The 19,897-nt window shown below is 57.4% G+C and overlaps 1 protein-coding gene across 1 annotated transcript; it reads right to left on the reverse strand.

The window, feature by feature from the left end:
- Positions 1 to 1,388: 1,388 nt before the first annotated feature.
- LOC144250447 (leukocyte immunoglobulin-like receptor subfamily B member 3) lies at positions 1,389 to 19,738 on the reverse strand. The gene is made up of 11 exons (XM_077793293.1): positions 19,716 to 19,738; positions 17,140 to 17,318; positions 5,539 to 5,823; positions 4,662 to 4,958; positions 4,095 to 4,397; positions 3,745 to 3,795; positions 3,427 to 3,477; positions 2,744 to 2,851; positions 2,464 to 2,576; positions 1,553 to 1,708; positions 1,389 to 1,478 (listed from the first exon to the last, which is right to left on the reverse strand). Exons 1-11 carry the CDS (start codon positions 19,736 to 19,738, stop codon positions 1,389 to 1,391), a joined length of 1,656 nt encoding a protein of 551 aa, XP_077649419.1.
- Positions 19,739 to 19,897: the final 159 nt, after the last annotated feature.

Raw genomic sequence — 19,897 nt, forward strand, 5'->3', positions numbered from 1 at the left:
TTCCATGGAGAGGACTCAACTCAACAACACAGCCCATCAATCATCTTAATAACTATATTTATTTAGAGTCTCTACAATTATACCCCAGTATTAAAAATTTTAACGTCACAGATTTTCCTTTTGTCTAATTCATTTACTTTCTACAATTCTGCCCACAATACTCTGCAATCCTAAGCATGTTTAACTTCTGGAGAGAACTTTCAACTTCACTAACTTTTTAAATATTTAAATTGGAGTCCCCTTAGGAGCCAGCATTTGTCCCTTCTGTCCCAGCGGCTTAAAGACCTTTCGCCCCATGTTGGGCGCCAATTGCCGGGTTTCTGTTCTCGTGACGAAAAGGCTCAGGGGTCACTCTAGTTAAACTGGGCTGACTGGGATGCACGAAATAACCACACAAGAGACACAAATACCTTTATCTTTGGGGTCGCTGTGACAGCTCCTCTGACCTTAAGGGTCCACAGAAAGAGAGAGAGCAGGAGCACACGCTGACCCCTTTTATTGAGGAGAAGCTGTTCAAATGAGGCAAGGGGTCAGGTTTCAGGGGGCTGAGTATCTTCATGATGTCCACTGTCAGCAGGTTGACTGACACCTGGGTAGGCCACACCCAAGGGCACAGTAAGAGAAGGGGACACACACAAGGCACTTCCATGGAAGATTCTATCCTAAACAGGGCAAGGGGTCATATTACAAAGGAACAGGTGAGCATAGCTTCACCCATGGGGCTGTAGCAAGACACACCCATTTCTGTGACTGAGCGCCTCAGCACCCAGCTGGGGAGTGTAACTCAGTCACCCGTAAGGATGGCCTCCCACACTGGGTGGCTCCAGGTCTGCTCCCCTTTCCACAGACCCTTTCCTGAGGTGGGCAGGGGATCCCAGCAGGCTGCCACTCAGCCCAGGTCATGCTGCTGGACAGAGGGGTCCCAGCCAGAGGTGAAAATCAGCAGGAAGGCGGGTGACATGGACTCCCCAGGGTCACCCCACCACATTTTGAACTCTATTGTAAGTTTCCTTTGATCAAAGTCACTTCATTTCTGTGCGTCATCAGCTGGATGCACTTTCCTGTCACACATTTGCTCACTTGCCTTGTGACTCCTCCCCTTCCCTGTTGGTGATTAGGAGAATAAAATGGCCAAACGTGGCACATGGTTGGGGACCAGTTATTGTGACTGGGAATCAGGTGACTTCCAGCAGGTCGCAGATGCTCCTGGCCGTGCATGTCAGGCTCCAGGCTGGCCGTGATACCCAGCTGCATGTCCATGGGCTGCCTAGTGCCTGCTGGGTTCCCCGTGTCCCTGTCCTTGCAGCGTGGGATCTGAGTGATGTCCTGGGCTAATGGATGGCCAGGGTGGAGTAGTCACTGGGCTCAGTGGGAGGCTCCTGTCCTTGTTAGGAAGGAGGAGTGGCACTCCCTTGTCTGAGCTTGAGGTCCTTCAGCTGGGCATAGGTCACATCCTGGGGGTCACCAGATGCAGCCACCTGGAGTGAGGACAGAGTGGTGACAGGTGAGGCTGGAGCCTCGGGAGCCTGGGGCCTGGAGGGACAGGACCCACCTGGCATTCCTGCAGGCTGTCCTCTCCCTCTGATGTGTCCTTCATGACCAGGAATGGCCCTGACTCAGGTGACAAAGGTGACATTCCTCCTCGCCCCTGTCTAGAGTGTGACACCTCAGCATAGGTGACACCACAGGGGTCTTCATCTGCAGGGCTCTGTGGAGGGGACAGAGGCAGGCAGCTCCGAGTCCACTCTGGCTGTGCCCCTCACCTCCCACAGGGAGCTGGAGGGACCTGCAGCCAGCAGTCAGCTCTCCATGCCCAGCAGAACTTCCAGGGGCTTCTCAGGCTCTGCCAGAGCAGAGGCACCTGCAGGACTGAGCCCGGCCCACCTCTGCCCCTGCCACCATCACACCTGCTCCTCATGCATCACCTGCAGCCACCTGGACTCGTGCCTGCTGGACAGGTCAGCCTGTGCCCACTGGCCTCACACTGCTGCTCCCTTGGCAGGACCCTCTTCCTGAGATGCTCTCAGGCCTGTCCCTGTGGTTAGGGCTCTGTCCAGGGTCCTCCCCAGGGAACCCTCCTTGACTGTCCAGATAACCCTCCTGCTCCTGCCCATGGCCCCCGGCCCACCTGGCTCTGTCCTGGGTTCAAAGCCATCACCCTGCCTGGTCTCCCAACACCTGTCTGCCTCTGCCCCATCTGTCTGTCCTGGGACTGTCCTGTGTCTGAGCACCAGACTGTGTTTGCTGCTGCTGTCCCAAGCCCCCAGTAGAGCCTTGCCAACAGCAAACCCCCAGGAGTCAGCCATCGGTGTCGCTGGGAGGGGGCCAGTGCAGGGCAGGGCTGTGGCCAGGTCCACCTCCTCCTCAGGAGCAGGTGCAGCAAGCTCAGCAGGGGGAGGAGGCAGAGGAGAGAGGCCAGCGCCCAGGCCTCAGGGCAGGAGGCCGACCAGAGCCCATCAGCACCATCAGCTGGGAGGAGAGAAGAGGGCAGCAGGCAGAGAGAGGAGGGCGGAGGAGAGGACGGGTCACCTGGTGGCCTTGGGTGGCCTCTGGGGAGGTGACAGCAGTGCTGAGCCCTGTGTGAGGAGAAGAAGGCAGACCTGTGAGGCCTACACGGGCTCTTGCTGGGTCTCCTGGGTGGTCCTGCTGGTCAGGGTAACAACCAGGCTTCCCATCCTGTGTGCCCTGAGCACAACTGGCTAATTCCCCTGGGACACCACCACGTCTCCCACTCCCCACTCACCTGCCTTCCTGCATTGTCCCCGACACTGGTGTCCCAGGAGGAGGAAGATGAGCAGCAGGAGGAGGGGAACCGAGACCCCCACCAAAATCTTCAGACTCCTTCCCAGTCCTGGGCACGGGTGTGGACGAGGAGCCACGCTGCTTACCTGAGCACCTACTGTGTGCCAGCACTGCTGGTCTTTCCAACTGTCACCTCCAGCCTGTCACTCAGGCATCATGGAACTGAAACCCACCCCCAGAACAGATGAGGAAACCAAGGCTCAGAGGGGGGTCCCCTGCCCAGTCACCCAGCAGGAAGCAGCAGAGCGGGGCCTGAACTGGGGGAGTCTGACTCCCAGTCTCCTTCTCTCCACCAGAGCTCAGCCCTGAGCTGGAGGGAAAGAGCCTGACACCCCGATGGCCCTGAGCCCTCCCCTGCTCAGTGTCACTGTCACTGCACAGAGGGGACAGAGCCCTGCAGATTCAGGTCCTGGAGGCTTCCCTGGAGGCCCCTCTCCCAGCAGGGCACAGCCAAGGTCAGCCTGAGAGGCACTTGAAGGTCAGGGCCAGGCCTCTCCTCTGCCCTGGGAGAAACTGAGGCCCAGAGGGGAGGGGCTGGTCCCAGTCAGCATTTCCAGAGGGGGCTGCTCGCCCTCAGCTCAGCCCTGCCCTGGACCCCACCTCCCACCAGAGCCCCTCACTCACCACTCTGGGGTCCTGGGTCCGTGGGGGAGAGGGGCTGGTCCTCAGGGCCTCCTGGGGTGGGTGGGAGGTGAGGGCTGGGCTGCCTGCCCTCCACTTCAGCTGGCTGCTCCTCCCCAGGCTGGGCCCAGAGTCACCTCTGCCTGGACCTCATCCTCCTGCCTCCCAGCCCTGAGCCCCAGGGCCTGAGATCCCTGACCATTCTCTGCAGTGCCCTGGACACAGCTTAGCTGAGTTGGTAACTGGACTTTGTAGCTCATTGTGATCCTTGGTTGCCCAAGAATGCGGGACACTGTCTGCACAGAGGCCCCTGAGACTCACCAGCTGGTGACCTGGGTCCTGAGTGTGGGGGGCTGGGTCCCCCAGAGGGTCCTGGGATTGACGAGAACAGGAGGGTGAGGGGTGCAGGCTACCCCTGGGGACTGTCTCTGCCCATCCTCCTACACGTACCTGGCCTCCCCAGGACCCTCCTGTGCCCACCTGCACCTTCCTGATTCCAGTGGTGGGTGGGTGCACAGGCTGGAGGACCCCGTTGGCCCCTCCTCTCTGAGGGGTGAGTCCCGCTGGCCGACCCTCCCTAGGCCCTTCACTCCCATCCCACCCAGAGCTGTCCTGGGCAGGGCCCTGAGGGAATCCTTGAGCTCACAAAGGATGGGGTCAGGGTCACTCACCTGAGACCACCAGGTCCAGGGGGGCACTGGGCTGTGACAGCAGGTAGGGGGATGAGCTTTGAGAGCCATAGCACCTGTAGGTCCCCCCGAGGGCTGAGGTCACAGCTCTCATGGAGAACTCTGCCTGGTACCATGGGGCTCGGTACTCTGCTCTCAGACGCAGGGGGGGACCAGCTGCCCCCTCCTTGCACAGGAGGAAAGTGTCCATCTTGATCCGTGACTGACACAGCAGGGTCACGTTCTCCCCTGAGGACACTGTGGGACCAGGCTGCACTGAGAGGGAGGGTGTGACAGGGAGCTGTCCTGGAGAGAGGAAGGAGGGTGAGGGTGGCCCCAGCTTGTTCTGAGCTGAGACCTCCCCAGGCCTCTCTCTGAGGACCCTGTGCTCTCTGTCTGTCTCATTGTCTCTGATCCTTCCTGTCCCTGTGTCCCTGTCTCTGTCCTCTCTGCCCCTCCCTGTCTCTCTCCCTCCTGAGACCCCCACCTCACCCTGGCCATCACCTCCTGGGGCTCCCCAACAGGGCTGTGCAGAGGCTGGGTCCCTGACTGCACCCCTGGGCTCCTCACCTGAGACCAGGATGTCCAGGGGGTCACTGGGGGCTGACCACTCAGAGGAGAGGCTGTGTCCACCGTAGCACCTGTACTGACCTCCGTGGGAGCTGCTCACAGGGCCCAGGAGGAAGTCGGCCTGAGAGAGCCCAGGCTGGGGCTGCTGGGCAGGGCGCTGGGGGAGGTCCTGTGCCCCCTCCTTGGACAGAGTGAATCTGTCATAGGTGACGTCTGAGTGACACTGGAGGGTCAGGGTTTCTCCAGGGGCCAGGACAGGGCCCTCCTGGGTCAGGAGGGAGGGCTTCCTGGACACCCCTTTAGGAAGAGGAGCTTGGGCTGAGGGCTGGATCCCGCCAACCCCCTTCTGCCCCTGTCCTGCAGGTCACTCTCACACCCTGGGTGTCTACCAACAATATTGCAGCCTGAATACGTGATCTTGTTAAAGATCAGAAATCCTTACTTGACCCCTGGAGCTCCATGGGAACACTGGGTTCTGACTACACCTGAGGTCTGCTCCTGTATTAACCATAGCAGGTGAATGTCCACTATGGCTGGGGTCACGCGGCCCATGAAGTAGTGGGATTGAAATTGCCCAGTTGGCTTTCTTTGATTCTAGGATCCAATTGAGTTTGTGTTCTCCTTTCTTAATCAAAATAAACTATCTCATCCCTGCCCTGAGCCACACTGGAGGGTCACGTTCCCTCCTGAGGTCACCACAGGGCTGGGCAGGGCTGAGAGCCTGGGTTTGCTGTAGGATCCTAGGAGAGAAGGAGGCAGGTGTTCATGGCTCCCTCCTCCCACACCACCCCCAGCTGGGCTGTGAGAGGGACCCCTGGGGGCAGACCCCCTCCCTGAGGGCAGAGCCTGGGGCTGGGACCCCTGAGTGTCCTCTCACCTGTCATCACCAGCTCCAGGGGCTCACTGGGCTCTGACCACCAAGCAGGGCTGAGATAGTGGCATTGATATCTCCCTGCGTGGTGCTCAGTCATGGCTGGGATGGAGAACCTGACCTTGTTCTCAGGCTGGAGTAAGGCTCTTTTGCATGTGGGTCTCTGGCTTCTTTCCTTAATCAGACAGTACAGCCGGGCCCCCAGTGATCCCTGACACCAGAGGGTCACTGTCCTCCCATGGGGGATGACAGGGCCTGGCTCAGCCCAGAGTGTGGGCTTGGGGAGGGTCCCTGCAAGGAAACCAGAGGCTGGGTCCTGACCTGTCCCTACCCCAGGTCCCACTGCCCTACCTTGTCACCACCCTCGGCCCAGGCTGCTCCCTTCTCTCCCCAGACCCCAGAGGCTGAGCCTGGGCAGGACGTGGGAGGCTGCAGGGACCTCACCTGAAGACCCCCGGGGGCTCTGTAGCAGACTCAGCCCTGGAAGAGAGGTCCCCGTGAGGAGCTGGCATCTGGGTGTCGGCCTAATATCTCCCTGTGGTGCCAGCAGCCATTTGGTGCCATATGGACCTAAAACCTGAATGTTTCAGAGAACTGGCACCTGGGACCCTCCCCTCCCACCCTGTGTCCCTCCCTCCACCAACACTGACCGAGGCAGAGGAGGACAGGCAGGGTGGACCTCATGCCGCCTGCTCTGAAGACGTCCAGAGAGGAGGGTGCAGGCCCTGCAGGTCAGACAGCACGGAAGTGGTAAGCAGGGGCTGCTGCTGGCCCCTCGTCCCCAGAGCTGCGCACCCACCAGATGGGGACGGCCCCTCCCTGACCTGTCTCTCGTTTCCCCAGGGCAGGTCTCAGGGGGATCCCACCCCTTGGGGACATCTCAGCACAGATCTGAGGTCCCCCTGTCCCTGAGGCCCTCATGTCTGACCTGAATGCTGCCCAGCCAGGCCAGGCCCCAGGCCCCACCTGAGTTGGCCCCACACAGGCTGAGGCCAACCCAGGATTATGTCCTCAGAGGATCCAGGAAGGGAATGTGGGGGTCACTCCTAGACCAGGTGAAACATGATCAGCTACTGGGCAGGTGGGTGCCAGGCTCCAGAGGCCCAGCATGGTGGAGGCCTGCACCCTGCCCTCTGGGAGCTGGACCAGATGAAGGAGCTCAGGGCTGATTTCCCAGTGCAGCCCACCATGGCGCAGCCTGTGCAGGAGCAAACCCCTCCCTCAGCAGCTCTGGTCTATTTAAGTTGATGGTCTGTGGTGTTTTGTTGCAGTAGAGCAGAGCTGACTGACACAGCAGCTGAAAGGAGCAAGCCCTCCTCCCTGAGCCAGTTCCCCGTGCTGCACGTGAAATGCTCTGTTCTGGGGCATGAGGGATGAGCCGTCCCATCTGCTCTGGAATCTCTCACTCCAGCCTGTCCCACCATCAACAGAGCGGCCTGGCTGAGAGCTAAGGTGTGCGTCACCACCCCTGGAGCCTGGCTGTCCTTATAGGAAAATGCTCTTCAGCCTAAACTGAATGCTCCACACTGTGCCAGGTGGGGAGGGACCCTCCTGTGGGGCCTCGGGGGCTGTACCTGGCTCATCACTTCCTGTGTGCCCTTGGCTGCAGGGTCCAGACAGCAGGGAGGGGACGGCTGAGGGTGAGACTGCACAGGGGAAGGAAACCACAGGACTAGGGTGGCAGCTGAGGTGAGGGCTGCAGATGTCACCTCCTGTCCTTTACGGGGTCCTCCCTGGGCTCTGGGTCTTCAAGGCAGATGTGTGGTGTGAAGGGGGAGCGAGGCCCTGGGCATGTTCTCCTGGTCCTCCATCAAGACCAGAATGGGGCAGGGGTGTGCCTGAGGATGCTCAGCCCTCCCCCATAGATCCCGACCATTTACCCCACCATCCCCCAAGCCAACCTCCACCTCCCCATTGTCCCCTCTAATCCATGCCCCATCCTGCTGCATTGCCCATCCACCATCTCCTTTTGCAGGTCAGCAGCCCTGGGCCTGAGGAGCAGTAGGGTGGGCAGCCAGTTAAGAGAAGGCCAGGGGTCCTGGTGTCCACCATGGTCCTCAACACCCCACAGGTCAGCCTGGGGAAGTGGACCCCCACCTCTGCACCATTCACCCCATTAGCTCTATGACCCCGTCCTGGCCCCTTTGGACCTGGTTTGATGGAACACCAGTGACAGTTAGCACAGAGGACAGTGCCAGGGAGACCAGCTACCCCAGGTCCACTGAGGGAGTCAGCTTGGTGGCCCATCCTGGAGGACCTGGTGCGTCTGTCATCAGCACACCGCTGAGCACCTGTGCTGGTGGCTGTGTGAGGGGACCACAGTGGCCTGCAGCGTGTGCTGGTTTATGAGTCCCCCAGCCCTGAACCCCCCCAGCCACTCTCTCTATTCCAAGATGCATCCCCAGCTCCAGGAGCAGTGGGCACATCTGTGCAAATGAGGGAGCCAGGAAGGGACGTGGACGTCCAGCCCAGGTCCATCCCACACTCCAAGTGCTCTTTGCTGCTGCCCTGGGAATAGATGGAGATTATGGCCAGAGCAGGAAGGTCGTCCACCTCCTATGGCTGAGCTCTGTTTCCCCTGCTGCCCCTCAGCCCCCACAGGTGCACTTCCTGAGAGCCAAAGTGTAGTTGGCCAGAGGTTGGGGACAGGTACAGTGTGGGCTGCTATGATCTAAGCTTTCTCTGAAGCATGCTCCCTGCAGGAGTGGCAGGGTGGGGCAGGGGAGGATCAGGGTCAACAGGAGTGGGCTCAGGTGGACATATGCTGAGCAGGGCTGCTCCTGGACCCTGCTGTTATAGGAGGACATCTGAATCTGTGAGCCCTCCTAAGCTCAGGGGCAGGAGGAGGCGTCTCAGCCTCACGTCCTGGTCAAGGAGTGGATTCTCCCTGAGTTCACTGACGAGGACACCAGCCCCAGGACTAGAGTCCAGTCTGACTCTGACCCTTCTGTGTTCAAGGACTCTGTCACCTCGGCTCCCTGCCAGCTCCACTGCTGTGGCTCTGGCGGGGTGCCCTGTGGACACTGCGTGGACATGGAATGGGCTGGACCTCTCCCACCTGCGACCCTGAGCTCCAGGGGTCTCTGTGTGAGGAGCCCTGCGAGGGTGAGTCCTGGTGAGGAACCACTCACTGCAGGTGCCCGAGGGCCAGGGCACAGGCCCATGGGAGCTGTTGGGAACGGTCCCCTCTGGAGCTCAGGAGGAGGCCCCACCTCCTTGGAGTAGCTCCCCCAGGACACCCTGAGGCTGGCGTGGACGGTGCAGGGTCAGAGCCTGTGAATTCTGATAGAAGACCAGGAACCAGTGAAAGCCCTAGAGTGACATCCCCCAGATCAAGAAAAAGAAGACAAAACTGAAGCCCATTTAAGATTCTTCTTCATCAGAAAGTGCTCAAGGTCTGGAGGTCACTTGCTGCTGGCCAGTCCCTCTGACTGCACCAGGGGCACCCTGACCTCAGTCCCCTGTCAGGTGGAGACCCTCAGGCAGTGCCTGGTCCCCAGGGGTCCCTGTCTCCAGCACTGGAGCTTCCCTGCTCACTAGGTGACCAGCCCACCCTGGAGACCCCAGAACGTGAACACCTCAGCCTTTTGCAGATCTGGCTGAGGCCAAGGAGGTGTCCAGGCAGGTCTCAGAGGAGAGTGGGAGCATCAGGGTCCAGCGTCCTTTTCCTTTGATTCCAGAGGACCCAGTACAGAGGATCCCCGGTCCCCTCATTGTCCCCACCTTTCCTTCTTGGAAGAAACCCTCGTGTTTTGCCAAAACCACAATCTGCGCCTTGGAGGATCCTCTTATGTCCCTAGATCAGGTGCTTAGATGGAGCACTTGTGGGACAACCACACAGAGGTAACTGTAAAGGTAAAAATTCTAAGCTGATTCCAAGCTGCAAGAGCTTGAGTTAAAGTGTAAGAGACTAGGGCATTGTAAAGCTTCTAGATTATAAGGCCTGGGCTAAAAAGTAAAAGACAATTGTTACAATTGTAAAAGTCTATTGTTACAATTCCTCTGCTATCCCCGGAACCTGTAATCTCTGTAAAGTTGTTAGGACAATGCTGGAACTGCCTAGTAAATGTCTCTATTGATTCCCTGGTTGTTTAATAGCTAAGGGCTCTAGGTAGCATGGCACGTAGGCATCTAGGCCCCAGAACCAATCAGTTTAAATGTGTACCCCGCTTAGAAATGACCAATCACCCCTGCCCTGATTGTTCCCGCCAATGTATGTACTAATCATGTTTCTGAATTGTTGTTCAATTTTCCCGCGCCTCATGATGATTTGTTCTGATGTATGCAAAGCCTCCCGCCCTCTCCAAAAAGTGTACTTAAGCTCCACCTGACCTCCGTTCTGGGCTCTGAGCCGCTCTTCCTTCTTGAGTGAGCACAGAGCCCCAGCGCGCTGGAACGAATCCCTCAATAAATTTCCCCCGGTGATTGCATGAAGTGAGTCTCTTGTGTAGTCTCTCCCTCCGACGCTCCGCTGCACCCCAACAGTAACCCATGTGGACTCTCTCTCCCAGGCTCTGCCTGTCCCTAGTGTTGGCCTTGGCAGGTCACCCTGGGCTCCTCAGTGCATGACCTTAGCTTCCCAGGGCTCCCTCCTCCAACCTGGGCTCTGGAGGCCCAGTGTCTTCAGGAGGGACTTTCCACCATGTCCTCTGCTGCCTCCCCTTCCAGGGCACAGCAGGGACAGGAGGTGGGTGGATTGGGGCCACATTGGGGCCAGGATGCAGGAGCTGAGCAAAGTGAGCAGGATGTGGTCACAGGACCCTCACACCCTGCAGGTTTGCTGCATCCTCCCCACAGCAAGGTGACCAGACTGCATACAACGATCAAGTTAGACTCAAACCAGGATGCAAGCTTGGTTCAATACCCACCAATCAATCAACATAGTTCATCACATAAGTAAAACCAAAGACAAAAATCACATGATCATCTCAATAGATGCAGAAAACCTTGGGGACAGAATCCAGCACACATTCCCTGGCTCAGTGGTTTCACCATGGCTAGCATGTGTAGGCCCCAGGTTGAATCTGCAGCACTGCAAATAACAACCAACCAACCAAAACCAAACACAACTCTGATGAAACTAGATGCTGAGAGCCATTGCCAAGTAGGAATGACGCATCGAAATTTCCTTGCCAGCGTACCCCATGTTGCTTAGAGGAAGGACTCGTGGAAATGGACTTGCCTTGGACGTTCGCTGTGACATTGCATGTATGCTTGAGTAAGGTGACCTTGCTCAAGGACCAGGGCGGATCCGGGTTTAGGGCGGATCAGGTTTTCAGGAGTATCCTGCTACTTGGATTTAGGGTGGTTCCAGGTTTAAGGTGTCCCTGCCAGGGGAAGAGGGTGTATCCTGCTGCCTCAGGCACGCCCCATCCTTGAGTTCCCCTTGAGTTTTCCTGGGATTCAGAAAGTATTTGGGATTCAATGCCTGGTGGAGTACGTGAATTTTGGAGAAGAACGTGGATTTCCCCAGAACGTGTTTGTAGAGGGCCGGTGTGAGTTCGGGAATAAAGAATTGCTGTTTGAATCTACAAAGCTGTGAGTGGCCCCTGATTTTGTGCCCAGCCAGACTGCGGCAGGAACAGAAGGAACTCACCTTAGCAGCATGAAATCCCTATGTGAGAAATCCAAAGCCACGTCATACTGAGCATTTCCTCCAGAATCAGAAAAATGACAAGGATCTCCATTCTCACCACTCCTATCCAGGATCGATCTTGAGAGTGTAGCCAGAACAATCAGGCAAGACAAGGAAATTCTAGGGTTACAAATAGGACAAGAATAAGTTCAAATATTTTGATGACTGATGCTTAAAGGAACCAAAAACTTCACCAGAAACTTCTAGATCTGGTAAACATAATGTGACAAGGAATTTGCCAGCTTCTCTTCCAACAAGGAATTAATAACAAGGATATATAAAGAACTAAAAAACATAATACCTAATAAACTAACAACCTACTCAATAAATGGCCACATGACCTAAAGAGGCATTTCTCAAAACAAGAAATGTGAGTGGCCAACAATCATAGGAAAAAAGGTTCCACAACTCTAACAACCAGGGAGATACAGGCCAAAATCACACTGATCATCAAGAATACAAATAACAATGAATAGAGGCAAGAATATGGGGAGAAAGAACATGCATACCTTGTTGGTGGGACTGCAAAATAGCACAACTACTTTGGAGAGCACTATGGAGATTCCTCAAAAGACTAGGAATAGAGCCACATATGACCCAGTGACCCCACTTCTTGGTGTTTATCCAATAGAACTTAAATCAGCATAGTGTAGTCATTCAGCCACATCAATGTTTATTGCCAAATTATGGCACCAGCCCAGGTGCCTGTCAACAGATACATGAACAAAGAAAATACGATTGATACACAGTGGAGTTCTACTCAGCCATAAAGAAGAATGATATTACAGCATTTGCTGGAAATGCTAAAGATAAAAAAAGAAATAAAAAAGAGATCTCACAAAAATAGAGGGAGACCAGTCGAGCAGAGTTGGGGACCAAGGATCAGGAAGGAGGGAGGGCAACAGGGAGAACCTAGGGAGGGAAGTGGACCGGGTCATGCTGTGTGCAGTGTGAACAGACCTGGATGCATATCAATTTATATGTAACAGAAATGCACCAACTAAAACTAACTTAGTTGAAAGAAGACCGACCAGTAGAGTGAAGGAAGGCAGGGGAGGGGGTGGGGGAGGAGGGAGCCCTGGGGATTGACGTGGGCAGACTGCTGTGTGCACTATGAACAGGTCAAATGAACCCCACTGCTGGGCCTTCCTACAGGGCACTGGTGGATATTACACACATGGACTCCACAGCCCACGCAGGTTTGCAAGAGCTTGAATTCACTGTTACCATGCAGCAGGGGCTTCTGGAACCTGGTAAGCAAAGGGGGGTCTTCCCTGACCCTCCACCAGGCTGAGCCCTGGGCTTCCTTCCTGCCCTGGGATCCCCGAGGCCCTGACACAGCTCAGGTCTGCGCCTCCATCAAGGTGAGACCAGGGCTGTGCTCAGGGCACTTGGGGACCATCCCTTCCACTCTGGCCTGCTCCTCCTTGGTCTAGTCTTTATCTACACTGGGACACCCTCAAGGTGTCAATGTCCTGTTTGGACTTTGGCAAATGCTCCCTTAGAGGCTCAGCAGGAGTGCGGTTCCCACCCTGAGCATGAGGACATCCAGCTTTCGGGGTCTAACGTCTTTCCCAGGACAGACAGTGGCTCTTTGTGGAGCTGGTGGGACCCAGTCAGTCTGTAGCAGGGCCTGTGTTCTGCCTTGTCCCCTAGATTGACAGTGAGGCCCAGGTCAGGGGACACTCAGCACATGTGAGCACAGGTCAGAAATGTCCCAGCAGCCGAGGCCTCCCTCTGTCACTGTGGGAAGAGGAAAAGAGGCAGCGACCTCTTCCTCTTTCTGTGGGGCATGATGTAGACACCCCAGAGGGGCCCAGCCAGCACATCCTGTCCCCTGTGTCCCCTGTGGGGCCCCAGCTCCAGACAGGGAGGCTGCAGGAGCCTGAGCCATGGCCCCCTGCTCCATTGCCCTCCTGGCCCTTGGTGAGTCCTGGAAGGTGGGACTGGGTGGGTGGAGGTGACAGGGCAGGACAGGTCCCTTCCCTGCACAGGCCTGAGCCCAGCAAACCCAGCAGACTCTGGGCCCTCCCCCGGGGCTGCCCCTCACCTCTGCCCAGGCTCAGTGTGACCAGGAGCACTGGGTCCTAGAGGCAGACACCTGGGTTGGGGACAGGCCCAGCCTTGGGAAGGACTGGGCAGCAGAGAGCCTCTTGGAAGGACACCTGGGAGGTCTCGCAGCCACCCCAGGGCAGGAAGAAGGCCAAGCTGACCCTGGGAGCAGGTGGCCTGGGGAGCAGGGAGGCTGGGTGCCCAGCCTCCACCAGGCCCTGCTGGCCCAGCTCTGGGGGAACCGGGCGCTCTTCTCACTGGGCTTCTCTTCCAGGGCTCTGCCTGGGCCAGGCCATCCACGCACAGGAGGGTGAGTGCAGGTCCCAGGTCCTCCTCCCAGGGCAGCTGTGGACAGGGGCATGTGGATCCAGGAGCCTGGGGACATTAACAGTGTCCCACGCGTGGGCAACCCCAGTGTGGCCCTCATCAGGTCCCTGTGTCTCTGCCTGTCTCCTGTGGTTTCCTGGGCTGAGCACAGGGCTCTCCCCTGACATGGTGGCTGTGTGTCTGGGGACGCGGCAGGATGCTCTGATGGCCCCCTGGGAGTGGATAGGTGGGGTCAGCAGGCCTGGCCTCTCCCACTTTCCCGTGTTGGTGGAGAGCATCCATTCCTGCCCCTCAGCAGTTGTGCAGTCCACACTGTTACCAGCAACAGTCCCCACGCAGGCCAGTGGCTGCCCTCCAAGAGGCCCCTGGACTCCCTCCACCTCTGGCTGCAGTGTCCTGAGTGACAGGCACCTGGGCTTCTCCCACCCTGGGCCCTGTGGGTGGGGCAGGGACCCGACACCTGTCCTAGGTCTCAGCCAGGTGCCCCATGTCCCAGGGAACAAGCGCCACCTCCTCTGTGCCCTGATGTGCCCAGGGACACTTGTGCAGGGTCATAGCTGTGGACCTGGACAGGGTGTCCACCTGCCCGTCCTCCCTCCCCAGGAGCCTGTGTCTGTGCCTCTCCTGCTCCTGTCAGCACACAGAGGGGCTCTGAGTGGACAGACAAGGGACCAGGACTGAGGGAGATGAGGGGAGGAGATGGACTGGGGTGGCCCAAGGGTGGGACATTCCAGTGGGCAGAGGGGTCTGAGCAGGAGGCCAGCTGTGCAGCAGGTCACCCTCCAGCAAGTGCTAACAGACTGAGAAGGAGGGGACAGTGTAGAGGACACCCCAAGGCAGAGGCTCAGCAGAGGCCCCTGGACCTGGCCCAGGGCAGGGAGGGGTGGGCACAGACACAGCAGGGCCAGGGTGTCCAGGCTCCCTGGGGACCCCGAGCCAGGCAGGATGCACCTGGGGTCAGGTCCTCCTCACCAGGTGGGAGAGCAGCTGCCACAGCAGGGAGGATGGGCACAGGAGGGGACACAGGGAGGGGACCCAGGGAGGACAGAGGGAGGGGACACTACAAAGGGACATAGGGAGGGGACACAGGGAGGGAGACACAGGAAGGGGACAAGCAAGGGGACTTAGGGAAAGGACACAGGGAGGGGACAGAGCAAAGGGACACAGGGAGGGAGACCCAGGAGGTGTGCCAGGGAGAGGGAGGCAGGGAGGTGGATGACTGTGAAGCCACAGAGTGACCGCAGCTGCACAGCTCTGTAACCTGCCCAAGAACCTTGGGCTGTGCACCTGAATTCAGTCTGTGGCTCAGCCACTCCTCCCAGTGGACGCTGAGCCGCTGTCTGCTTCCTCCCAGGGGCCCTGCCCAGACCCTCCATCTCTGCTGAGCCAGGCTCTGAGATCCCCCAGGGGAGGCCTGTGACCATCGTGTGCCGGGGACCTGCTGGGTTTCAGGATTTTGCCTGGAGAAGGAGGGAAGACCCCAGATCTGGGGTGAGAAGAACAGTTCACCTTCTGAGCGAGAGGCCAGGTTCCTGTTCCCCTCCATGAGTGAGGACACTGCTGGGCGTTATCGCTGCCGCTACATAAAGTCCACATTGTGGTCTGAGCTCAGTGACGACTTGAGGCTGGTGCTGAGCAGGGAGGACGTCACCCAGGTCCCCACCCCAGGCCCAGCTCAGCCATCAGGTTGGTCCCTGGGTCCTGGACCCTGTCCCAGCTGCCGACCTGTCCACAGCCTCCTGCCCCCACCTGACCACAGGCCCCTCCCTCTGCACAGTGTCCCTTCAGCCCTCATGCCCTGAGGCCCCTGGAATGCTGGTCTCATGGGCCACTTTGTGTGACCTGGACACAGGACCAGCATGGGGTGGGCATGGAGCTGGCCCTGCTGCTGGGTGGGGAGGGGTCCCCAGAGATGGCTGGGGGCAGACACCTTCCAGAACATCTTCACTCAGATGGAGGGTTCACTGTCCTTCCTACGGCGCCAGAGCCTGGGTGGCTGAGGGTGACATCTGGTGTAGTCCCCTCCCACTGGGCAGGTCACCTGGGCCAGGGATAACCCTGACCAGGGCTGGAAGGGGCACTGCGGAAGCTTTGGGATGTGATGGTCCATGTCCTCTGTGATCAGTCTGGGGTTAGAGTCCAGGAGGGTCAGCCCATCCCAGAGAGGGACAGGGGACATTCTCCATTTAAAGCCAAGTCTTCTCTCCCTTCTCTGTGAATTCTGCTGTAACCCAGACATCCTGGGGGCGAGATGCACAGTTTCCAGGGTTGGGCCAGATGCACAGTGTCCAGGGGTGGGCCAGATGCACAGTGTCCAGGGGTGGGCCAGATGCACAGTGTCCAGGGGTGGGGCCCCAGTCAGTTCTGGGGGCACTCACTAGTTTATCCTGAGGCTCTGACAGGTCCCCAGTATCCTGGGTACTTACTGGTGGCACAGTGGCCCCTAGGTGAGGTCAGTGCCTGGACCTCCTGACCCTGTGTCCTGGGTGAGGCTCCAGACCCTGTCTGCCCATGACCAGGACCTGCTGGTCAGTGCTGGTGGGTGCACAGCAGGATCAGCTCAGGAGCCACCTGGGTCCCCAGGTCTCCTTGCCCACCCTGGGGGTCTGCAAAGGTCACCATAATCCAGGGTACAGGAGAGGGCCCAGGCAGGAGTTAGAGGACACTGTGGGAGGTGAGGGACGGCCCACAGGAGCCCAGAGACCTCAGGTGTGTGACTCCACCTGTGCTCCAGGCAGGCACACAGGGACTGGTGTAAAGCAGGTCAGCTCTGTAGAGTCCACCGTGACCTCCACAGGTGAGCAGGCACCTGGCGGGAAGGGGCCATGACACACCCTGCACCTCTCAGGATGTGGCCCCAGGGCAGGGACGTGGCTCCTGGCAGGTGACAAGGTGTGGAGTGGTCATGCTGACGCCCACCCATCCTGACCCCAGACCATCATGTTCACCTCTGCCTCCCTGTCCATGTGACAGGGTGGAGTGTCCCCCACTGTGTGTCCTGTTGGTCCAGCTGTCTGGGTGGATCAGTCCCACCTGCCCCCTCTGCTGTTTGCCTGGAACCTTTTAGGAGGAGGAGACCCTGTGTGGACCCTCGGTCTTCCCCTCCCTGTCCCCATGCTGTGGGGACCCTGGTCCTGACAGGGCTTCCCCAGTATCTGTGAGGTGACGTGTCACGGTCCTGTGCACTGAGACTCCATTAGGACCTGCAGACCCAGAGCCTGTCAATCACCAGCTCAGGAGGTCAGCTCCAGGGTGCACTGGGCTGGGGATGCACCTGGGACCCCAGCCCCATGCACTCTGGGTCCTGCTCACTGTAGCTCAGCACTGTGTCCCCAGGAGACCCTGGGTGTTGGGGGAGGAGGGTCACCCAGTGAAGGGCCAGCAGAGTCCATCCATCCTGCCCTAGGGACGCACACACAGGGGTCACCCACCCTGACCCCTTTCCCAAGGCCTCAGATGCTGGGGTTTGGGCTGAGAGGAGGGACGGGGACACTCAAAGGTCCAGCAGACTTCGGGCTGGATGAACTGGCAGAGCAGAGACAGCCCTGGTCCCACCCAGGGTCACACTCTGCCCTCCCATGGCTGGTTCTCACAGTGGGCTGTGGGCACCACCAGGCCCTGAGCTCCCCTCTCATCCTCAGGTGGCAGAGGCTGCTCATCCCCCGTTTTCTCCAGGGTGGCCTTGGCCTTAGACTTGGAGCTGAGTTTGATCAAAGGCAGCTGTGTGTGCTCCAGTCCCCTGTCCCCAGGGCCCTCCTGTTCACTGGGAGACCTGGAAGGGACACAGGGAGCATGGGAGGTGGGGCAGGGTGATCCAGTGACAGGACAGTCAGGAGAAGGGCTCAGGAGGCCACGGTCAGCCTAGGGGAGAGGCTGCCAGCCCTTCACCAGCCTCTGACTCCTAGGAGTCCCACGTGACATCAGCCCCACCCACAGGAGTGAGCTCCCCACAGTAGGTCACCTGGGACTCTGCATGGGGTAGTGCCCACGGGGACAGGTTCTGGCCTGGAAAGTGGGGAGTGGCTCCTATTTCAGGGCCCTGGGGTGGGTCTTGGCCACCTGCCAGTGACCTGTCCTGACAGTCTGCCGTGTCCTTCTGCTTCTAGGTTCTACCCCCCAGAATTACAGGGTGATGAACTGTGTCCGCCTGGGCCTGGCTGGGCTGGTCTTGGTGGCCCTGGGGGTGCTTCTTGGGGAAGCTTGGCACAGCTGGCCCAGGTCACAGAGAGAAGAGAGCCTGACCCCAGGGCCCAGGGGAGATGCCCACAGGACTCAGCCCATGTGAGCCCCAGGGACCCAGGGCCACCATGGACTGTGCACTCTGGACCTGGACACTCTGCAGGGTCTGAACACGTTCTCCACCTGCACCAGGGAGCCACGTGGACACTTCCCAGCCTCCCTTGTTGTCAGCTCCCGTGTCCCAGGGTGGCCTCTACACTGGACACTCAGCGCCTGGGCCCTGGCTCCACACCTTCCTGGCCTCCCATCCCTCTTGGTGCATGATCGTGTACCCCTTCCCTGTTCATGTCCCTCCCCTCCACTGTACTCCTCCTCGTCCTTTTGTGCTCTAGCAGCTCCCATGACAAGCAAGGGCCATTTCCCCATCTCTCCGTCCTGCCTTGGTGAGGTCCGCAGTTGGGGCTTCCCTCTCTCACCTGAGCAGTGACCTCAAGGTTGGGAAGTCTCAGCTCCCCACAGGACATTTGCAGCTGCCTGCTGGGAATCAGGAACTTGTCCCCAGCCCTGCCTTTCCCAGAAAGTCTACCTGACCCCAGCCTTAGCCACACAGGCCCAAACCTGCTTCCCCTTTGATGAACTGACCCCCTGGACACCCAGACTTTGTCTCCCCTGACCGTTTTGGACTGAAACTCTTTGCTGCCTGACATGGCGTTGGTATTTCTTCTCACTTTAGGTTTCAATTTTCATGGAATCCCTCTGTCCCATCACTCTCTGCCCTTGTGGGTCCTGAGAGCTACAGGGAGTCTCTGATTGGCTGTGTGTAGTTGTACCTTATGTTTCAGAGTCTCAGTCTCACTGGGTGTTTTGATCAGAGAATTTAATTTATTTACATTCAATGTAATTATCATAAGAAAGAACTTACTATGCCCATTTTGTTAATTCTTTTCTGATGTTCTTGTTATTTCTTAGTACCACTCTTCCTCTTGTTAAAAGAGGAAATTATCATGGTGATAGTGTTTTTATAAAAATACACGATGTTTCAAGCCTTAATCTTGAGTTAAAATGGCACGTCCAAAACCATGATGGCATGAGACTTTCTGAACTAGTCTGCATTTTGCCTTTGCAGAGAGTTTGTACCTTCATCCTTTCAGTTAATGTGCAACGTTTTACTTGGAGACCTCCACTCAACATTTTGTGAAAGGCAAACAGAGTGGTGATTAGTTCCCACAACTGTATTTTTCTGGAGATTCCCTCTCCCCTTCACTCCTGAAGGAAAGTCTTAATGGTGACGGCAGTCTTGTTGGCTTTCTTTCTCTCCAGCACTTTGAAGAAATCATCCCAATCTTTCCTCCCTGCAAGATTGCTGCTGAGAAACCTCTTGGCTGTCTTTCTGGGGTTCCTAAGTATGGGGTGAACACTTCTCCCTTGCTGCTTGTGGAGTTGTCTCTGACTTTGAGAGTTTGATCATGCAGCCTCTTGGTGAACATCTCTGGGTGTTTCTTCCATGTCGGGTTTTTCCCTCTTTGCACATCTGGGTGTTCATCTCTCTCTCTGGGTTTGGGGATTTGTCTTCCTTATTTATTTAAATAGCTCTCTGCTCTTTTCTCTTTCTCAGCTCCTGCTAAGACTCATAGTAATTGTACAATGCCCACTTGATGGTGTCCCATAGATTTCCCTCATTCCTTTGTATCTTCTTCCTTTCTATCCTCTGGGTCACTTCCAGCGTCTTGTTTTCAGGTCTGGCTCTGTCTCCTACTCTGTGAAGTCTGCTGGTGAAGCTCTCTCTAGAATTTCCACTTCAGTCCCTGTGTTCTTTAACTCCAGACTGTCTCTTTGCTTCCTCTTCATGGCTGTCATTTCTTTGTTGGACTTTCTGATTTTCTGTGTGTACACTATTTTCCTGATGTTGACTGGCTTTCCTCCTGTGGCCCACTGGGCTCATTTAGGATAATTGTTTTGATTTCCCCAGGCAGTTTGCAGATATCCATACCTCAGGGTCAGTTCCTGGTCCATTACTCAGTTCCATGGGGGATGCCATGTGTCTCTGACTCTTCATGATTCTTAGGGCCTTCACTGGTGTCTGCACATTTGAAGAAGTAGACACACATTCCAGTCCTTACAGATAGGTTTTGTCTAGAAAACCAGTTACCAGCAAACCCACCTAGAGACTCC

The sequence above is a fragment of the Urocitellus parryii genome, chromosome 15 (genome assembly GCF_045843805.1).
Source record: "Urocitellus parryii isolate mUroPar1 chromosome 15, mUroPar1.hap1, whole genome shotgun sequence".
Lineage (NCBI taxonomy): Eukaryota > Metazoa > Chordata > Mammalia > Rodentia > Sciuridae > Urocitellus > Urocitellus parryii.